General features: G+C 46.9%; 1 protein-coding gene across 1 annotated transcript in view; it reads left to right on the top strand.

Moving 5' to 3' along the window:
- Window positions 1-1913: 1913 nt before the first annotated feature.
- LOC109221674 (DNA-binding protein HEXBP-like) overlaps window positions 1914-8367 on the top strand; it is a gene marked incomplete at its 3' end in the record, with an annotated part of 8255 nt that continues 1801 nt past the window's right edge. Inside the window, exons 1-3 of the mRNA XM_019386141.1 lie at window positions 1914-1991; window positions 2208-2261; window positions 2507-2728. Coding sequence (XP_019241686.1) covers window positions 1914-1991; window positions 2208-2261; window positions 2507-2728 — 354 coding nt within the window. The remainder of the gene's footprint in view (window positions 1992-2207; window positions 2262-2506; window positions 2729-8367) is intronic.

Here is an 8367-nt window from a genome sequence, read left to right as displayed (position 1 = left end):
ACAATTACAGTATTTGAGTTCGTGGGAGAATGGGTAACCGGTTTGGTTCGAACTTCGGGTTTGACCACGTGGCCCGGGGCGATTTTGGAATTTTTGGGGAAAAACTTTGGGAACTTCATTTTTATGCATTCAAATTTATTCATTTAGTGTTTATTAAAGTAATTGAGCAATTTGTGACTAGATTCGAGCGGATTGGAGGTGGAATCGCGGGGTAAAGCGATAGTTGAGGTTTGAGTGGAATTCAAGGCATCGAGGTAAGTGTTTGGTTTGACCCTAGCTTGAGGGATTACGAGTTGAGTCATAATTGCTACTTGTTTGTGTTGGGTACGACGTATGGGCATGGTGACGAGTATCCATGCGTCGGAGTCAAGCATGACCGTGAGTCTTAATTTGATAATTGTGTACCCTTGTTTGATCCTATGAACGTTGTGATTAAATATTGGTATTAGTTGTGCCAGGAAAAAGTTGAATAGGATTGGTTATAGCTGACTCTCCCTTGTCGGGATGTTTGACTTGTTGTTATAGTTCCCTTGCCGGGAAAGAGTATTAATTTGATTGTTCCCTTGCCGGGATTGTATTGTGTATTGTGTTGAAAGTAAAGGGAGCAGGTGGTACGCCTACCACAAGTGATAATTAAAATGGGAACGGGTGGTACGCCTACCACAAATGATATTAAAATGGGAACGGGTGGTACGCCTACCACAAATGATATTGAAATGGGAGCGAGTGGTACGCCTACCACAAATGATATTGAAATGGGAGCGAGTGGTACGCCTACCACAAATGATATTGAAATGGGAGCGAGTGGTACGCCTACCACAAATGATATATTGAAATGGGAGCGAGTGGTACGCCTACCACGAGTGATACCGAAATGGGAGCGGGTGGTACGCCTACCACGAGTGACATTGAAATGGGAGCGGGTGGTACGCCTACCACGAGATATTGAGAAATGGGATCGGGCTGCACGCCTGCAACAAGATGAGTTGAATATGAAAGTTGTTTTACCTTTCCATTATTGTTAGAAGTTAAACTGTAGATGTACGTACCATTATTCCTGATATTTTGACTCTATCTGTTACCCTGAAGCATGCCCCCTTCCCCAGCATAAATTGTTATTTTTCTGCTTTCCGTTGTACTTGTATATATATATATATATATCTGCACAGGTTTATCTGGAGTCTGGCCCTAGCCTCGTCACTACCTCGCCGGGGTTAGGCAAGACACTTACCAGCACATGGGGTCGGTTGTGCTGATGCTACACTCTGTGCTATTTGCACAGGTCCAGGTTTCGAGCAGCAGCAGCAGCATTAGTACGGGAGTAGGCCTTCAGTCCGGTGAGACCCGAGGTAGCCTTGCATGCGTCCGCAAGCCCGGCGTCTCCCTTATTCTCTCTTTTTAGCATGTTGCCTCATTGTATTCGAGACAAACAGCTTATGTTTTCTTTCAGACGTTTGTGTTCAGTATTCCTTAGCAGTTCGTGAGTATTGTGACACCAGTCTTGGGTAGAGGATTATATTGACTATTCCGCATGTTGATTCAGTTTCTATAATTAAGATTTCCGCTACTATTTAATTTCATTGTTTTTATATTTTTGCCATGAATTGTTAAAAGGGATTATGTCGTAAACGGAAAGTAATTAATAATTTGGCTTGCCTAGCTTCTACGAGTAGGCGCCATCACGACTCCCGAGGCTGGGAAATCCGGGTCGTGACAAGTTGGTATCAGAGCTCTAGGTTACATAGGTCTCACAACTCACGGACAAACATAGTAGAGTCTGAGGGATCGGTACGGAGACGTCTATATTTATCCCCCAGAGGCTATAGAGTTAGGAAAACTTCAGATTTGTTCTTTCTTGTCGTGCGGTGCTATTTCTCGGACACCGATTGAGTTTCTGCTCTGTTCTTTCGCAGATGGCGAGAATCCACGCTTCTTCATCGACCACTCAGCAGTCCAATTCCCCAGCAGCAGCCCTAGTGGCGGAGCCTCAGGTTGATTTGGAGGAGGAGGTTCCAGCCCCAGCAGTTCCGGTGGGCCCAGCTCAGGTCCCAGTGGGGTTCATTGCCTCCCCAGTTCTTCAGGACGCTCTAGTCCGATTGGTAGGCTTCGTGGAGAGTGTCATTCGAGCGGGTTTGCTTCCAGTAGCACCAACCACTCCTCGGGCTGGAGGAGGGGTTCAGACTCCTGCTACACGTACTCCGGAGCAGGTAGCTTCCCAGGTTCAAGTTCCAGTGGTTCAGCCAGTCGTGGCAGGTCAGCCGGTATAGTGGCTCAGACCGGGAGTGAGATCACTTTTCAGGAAGCGGCCAATGTGGGTCGTAGAGTTGAGATTGTTCTGCCACATGGAGGTGGTCATGGGTCGGATAAGAGGCCCCGTCATGTAGGCAGATTCAGTGGTACCTTATCAGGAGGTAGAGGTTCTTATGGTAGAGGCCATCCTCCTAGGCCCTTTCAGTCAGCTCTCCAGGTCACTCATGGTACTTCAGGTGGCCATTCAGGTCGACAGGGTCAGTCTCAGTTTCCTCAGCTTCAGCATTCGCGTAGATGCTATGAGTGTGGTGAGCATGGTCACCTCAGGAGGGCTTGCCCGAGGTTGAGGGGTGCTCAGCTGCAGCAGTCGAGGTCTTGCCACGCTTGTGGTGACCCGAGGCACATTGTCAGATTTTGCCCTCGAGCTTCGAGCAGCTTTCAGCATCAGAGTGCTCATACTAGGATTCAGGCACCAGAGGTTCCACAGCCTGCTAAGCCAGCTAGAGGCGGTGGCAGGGGTGTTAGAGGTGGAGGTAGAGGTCATAGAGGTGGAGCTCAGGCCGCCGGAGGTAAAGGCCAGCCAGCAGCCAGGCCAGAGGCTGAGTCTTCAGATGCAGACATTACAGGTACTATTCTGGTTTGTGATAGAAATGCTTCAGTGCTATTTGACCCTGGGTCTACGTATTCGTATGTGTCATCCTACTTTGCCCCGTATTTGATCATGCCTAGTGATGCGTTGGGTATTCCTGTTTATGTGTCTACGCCGATGGGTAATTCCATCGTGGTCGATCGAGTCCATCGCTCTTGTGTTTTGGTGATTGGGGGTTTGGAGACTCGTGTAGATCTGTTGCTTTTAGATGTGGTCGACTTTGATATCATATTGGGGAGTGACTGGTTATCACCCTATCACGCTATCTTGGATTGCCATGCCAAGACCGTGACCTTAGCTTTACCGGGTATGCCTCGTTTAGAGTGGAGAGGGACTCCAGGCCATTCTACCCACAGTGTCATATCGTATATGAAGGCTCGGCGTATGGTCGAGAAGGGGTGTTTGGCGTATTTAGCTTATGTTCGGGACTCCAGTGCTGAGGTTCCCTCTATTGATTCCGTACCCGTTGTATGTGAGTTCCCTGATGTTTTCCCTTCAGACCTGCCGGGTATGCCACCCGACAGGGATATTGATTTCTGCATTGATCTGGTTCCGGGCACTCAGCCCATTTCTATTCCACCATATCGTATGGCCCCGCCGGAGTTGAAGGAGTTAAAGAGCAGTTGCAGGATTTGCTTGAGAAGGGTTTGATTAGACCCAGTGTGTCTCCTTGGGGAGCGCCGGTGTTATTTGTTAAGAAGAAGGATGGGTCAATGAGAATGTGTATTGATTACCGGCAATTGAACAAGGTAACGATTAAGAATAAGTATCCACTGCCGAGGATTGATGATTTGTTCGACCAGCTTCAGGGTGCCAGGGTATTTTCCAAGATTGACTTGCGATCTGGCTACCATCAGTTGAGGATTAGGGCATCCGATGTCCCTAAGACAGCTTTCCGCACTCGGTATGGGCATTATGAGTTCTTGGTTATGTCATTCGGGTTGACAAATGCCCTAGCAGCTTTCATGGACTTGATGAACCGAGTGTTCAGGCCTTATTTGGATTCATTCGTGATAGTGTTCATTGATGATATACTGATATACTCCCGCAGCCAGGAGGAGCACGAGCAGCACCTCAGAGTGGTTCTTCAGACTCTGAGGGATAGTCAGTTATATGCCAAGTTCTCCAAATGTGAGTTCTGGCTGAGTTCAGTTGCATTTCTGGGTCATGTTGTATCAGCTGAGGGTATTCAGGTGGACCCAAAGAAGATAGAGGCAGTCAAGAACTGGCCTAGACCAGCATCAGCTACAAAGATTCGGAGTTTCTTGGGGTTGGCAGGCTACTACAGACGGTTCGTGGAGGGATTTTCATCTATTGCAGCCCCGATTACCAGATTGACCCAGAAGGGTGCCCAGTTCAGGGGGTCAGATGAGTGTGAGGCGAGCTTTCAGAAGCTTAAGACAGCTCTGACTACGGCACCGGTGTTGGTTTTGCCCACAGGATCAGGGCCTTATGCAGTCTATTGTGATGCTTCCCGTATTGGGTTTGGTGCAGTGTTGATGCAGGACGGCAAGGTCATTGCCTATGCTTCGAGGCAGTTGAAGATTCATGAGAAGAATTATCCAGTGCATGATTTAGAGTTGGCAGCCATAGTTCTCGCCTTGAAGATTTGGAGGCATTATTTGTATGGCGTGGCGTATGAGCTGCTCACTGATCATAAGAGCATCCAGTACTTGTTCAAGCAAAAGGAGTTGAATTTGAGGCAGAGGAGGTGGTTGGAGTTGTTGAAAGACTGTGATGTCACCATTTTATATCATCCGGGGAAGGCCAATGTGGTGGCCGATGCTTTGAGTAGGAAATCAGCCAGTATGGGCAGTCTTGCTTATTTTCCGACCAATCAGAGGCCGCTTGCTTTGGATGTTCAGGCTTTGGCCAATCGATTTGTGAGGCTGGATATTTCTGAGCCTAGCCGAGTATTAGTTTGCATGGTTGCTCGTTCGTCATTATTGGAGCGTATCCGTGATCGGCAATTTGATGATCCCCATTTGTGTGTCCTTAGAGACACGGTAAAGCGCGGAGGTGCCAGGCATGTTACCTTAGATGATGATGGAGTTTTGAGATTGCATGGTCGAGTATGTGTGCCTAATGTGGGTGGGCTTCGAGAGTCGATTTTAGAGGAGGCCCATAGTTTCTGGTACTCTATTCATCCGGGCGCCGCGAAGATGTATCAGGATTTGCGGCAGCATTACTGGTGGCGTATAATGAAGAAGGATATCGTGGCATATGTGACTCGTTGTTTGAATTGTCAGCAGGTTCAGTACGAGCATTAGAGGCTTGGTGGTTTATTTCAGAGGATTGAGCCTCCCGAGTAGAAGTGGGAGAGGATCACTATGGACTTCGTTACTGGACTTCCGTTGACCCAAAAGAAGTTCGATGCAGTTTGGGTCATTGTTAATAGGCTGACCAAGTCAGTGCATTTCATTCCTGTGGCAGTCTCCTATTCATCCGAGAGTTTTGCTGAGATTTATATCCGGGAGATTGTTCGCCTTCGTGGTGTGCCGACATCTATCATTTCGGATCGGGGTACGCAGTTTACCTTGCGCTTCTGGAGAGCAGTTCAGCGAGAGCTGGCACACGGGTTGAGTTGAGCACAGCATTCCATCCCCAGACGGACGGGCAGTCCGAGCGGACTATTCAGATTTTGGAGGATATGATCCGGGCTTGTGTTATTGACTTTGAAGGTTCGTGGGATCAGTTCTTGCCTTGAGCGGAGTTTGCCTACAACAACAGCTACCAGTCGAGCATCCAGATGTCTCCTTATGAGGCTTTATATGGTAGGCGGTGTCGGTCTCCGATTGGATGGTTCGAGCCGGGAGAGGCTCGGTTGATAGGTACAGATTTGGTTTAGGAGGCCTTGGACAAGGTCAAGATCATTCAGGATGGGATTCGTTCAGCTCAGTCTAGGCAAAAGAGCTATGCAGATCGTAAGGTTCGAGATGTAGCTTTCATGGTTGGCGAGCGGGTATTGCTCCGAGCGTCGCCTATGAAAGGCGTGATGAGGTTTGGGAAGAAGGGCAAGCTTAGCCCTAGGTTCATTGATCCGTTTGAGATTCTGGATCGAGTGGGAGCGGTGGCTTATAGACTTGCATTGTCGCCCAGCTTATCAGCCGTGCATCCAGTTTTTCATGTATCCATGCTTCGGAGGTATCACGGCGATCCAGCACACGTGTTAGATTTTAGCACTGTCCAGTTGGACAAGGATTGTCTTATGAGGAGGAGCCGGTAGCTATTCTAGACCGGCAGGTTCGTCAGTTGAGATCTAAGAGTTTTCCTTCTGTTCGTGTTCAGTGGAGAGGTCAGCCCCCTGAGGCTTCGACCTGGGAGTCCAAGTCCGATATGCGGAGCCGTTATCCTCATCTTTTCCCCGACTCAGGTACTTCATTCTTTTGTCCGTTCGAGGACGAACGGTTGTTTTCGAGGTGGAGAATGTGACGACCCAAAGGGTCATCACCTGTTTTCTTACCCATTCTATACTTCTGAGGCCTTGAAAACCTCATTTAGGGTTGCCTCGATTTGCGTGCGCAGTACGGGCGCGTAGCCGGAAAGCTTAAATATGAATTCTGTGAAACAAAATGCTAAATTTTGACATTAAATTGATTAAATTTGACTTCGGTCAACATTTTGGGCAAACGGACCCGGATCCGTGATTTGACGGTCCCGGAGGGTCCGTAGAAAAATATGGGACTTGGGCATATGCCCGGAATCGAATTCCGAGGTCCCAAGCCCAAGAAATAAATTTTTGTGTGAAATTGTTTTCTGGAAATGATTAAGGAAAATGAAAATGAAATTTGATTAAAAGACTGTGGTATCAGGCCCGTATTTTGGTTCCGGCGCCCGGTACAAGTCTTATATATGGTTTAAGCGCTTTCTGTAAAGTTTGGTTGAAACCGGACGTCGTATGACGTGTTTCGGGCTTAAAATGGAAATTTGATGTTTTAAGAAAACTTGGAGGAAATTATGAATTTTGAGGTTTAATTCGATGTATATGATGTTATTTTGGCGATTTGATCGCGCGGATAAGTCCGAAGGATGTTTTTGAGGTTGTTTGTATATTTGGTTTGGAGCCCCGAGGGCTCGGGTGAGTTTTGGATAGGCGTCGGAGTCCATTTTTAACTTAGGAAAAATCTGGTATGAACGGGCCTGCAGGATTTGCGAAGCCTGGTTCGCAAATGCGAAGGCTGGTTCGCAAATGCGAAACCAGCCCAGGCCTGATTTTGATCGCAAATGCGAGTATTTTCTTCGCAAATGCGAAGTTCAAAGTTTCGCAAATGCGAGACCAAGTTCGCAAATGCGAAGGTCTCCTGTAAGGCCTGGCTTCGCAAATGCGAAACAGAGGTCGCAATTCCCATAATTTAGTCGGGGTTCGCAATTGCGAACCCCAGTTCGCAAATGCGACATCAGAGACCCACCAATTTCATACTTAGTCGAATTTTAAATCATTTTTCACCCCACTTTCAAAATACAACTCCTTAGGCGATTTTTCAAGAACAAGTTTCATCCCAAACCATTTGTAAGTCGATTTTTACTTAACTCTTTCAATCATTAGCATCATTTAACGTGTTTTCAACTTAAAATCAATGATTTTCATGGGATAAATTGGGGGTTTTGGGTAGAACCTAGGTTTTCTATAAATTGGGGATGTGGACCTCAATTTGAGGTCCGATTTCAAAATAAATTACATATTTGAGTTCGTGGGGGAATGGGTAACCGGGTTTTGGTTCGAACTTCGGGTTTTGACCACGTGGGCCCGGGGGCAATTTTGGAATTTTTGGGGAAAAAGTTGGGAACTTCATTTTTATGCATTCAAATTGATTCATTTAGTGTTTATTAAAGTAATTGAGCAATTTGTGACTAGATTCGAGCGGATTGGAGGTGGAATCGCAGGGTAAAGCGATAGTTGAGGTTTGAGTGGAATTCAAGGCATCGAGGTAAGTGTTTGGTTTAACCCTAGCTTGAGGGATTAGGAGTTGAGTCATAATTGCTACTTGTTTGTGTTGGGTACGACGTATGGGCATGGTGACGAGTATCCATGCGTCGGAGTCAAGCATGACCGTGAGTCTTAATTTAATAATTGTGTACCCTTGTTTGATCCTATGAACGTTGTGATTAAATATTGGTATTAGTTGTGCCAGAAAAAAGTTGAATAGGATTGGTTATAGCTGACTCTCCCTTGTCGGGATGTTTGACTTGTTGTTATAGTTCCCTTGCCGGGAAAGAGTAATAATTTGATTGTTCCCTTGCCGGGATTGTATTGTGTATTGTGTTGAAAGTAAATGGAGCGAGTGGTACGCCTACCACAAATGATATTGAAATGGGAGCGAGTGGTACGCCTACCACAAATGATATTGAAATGGGAGCGAGTGGTACGCCTACCACAAATGATATATTGAAATGGGAGCGATGGTACGCCTACCATAAATGATATTGAAATGGGAGCGAGTGGTATGCCTACCACAAATGATATATTG

This window comes from Nicotiana attenuata, unplaced genomic scaffold (assembly GCF_001879085.1).
Source record: "Nicotiana attenuata strain UT unplaced genomic scaffold, NIATTr2, whole genome shotgun sequence".
Lineage (NCBI taxonomy): Eukaryota > Viridiplantae > Streptophyta > Magnoliopsida > Solanales > Solanaceae > Nicotiana > Nicotiana attenuata.
Note: the sequence above shows the minus strand (reverse complement) of the source record. Positions and strands in the feature narration are given on the sequence as shown.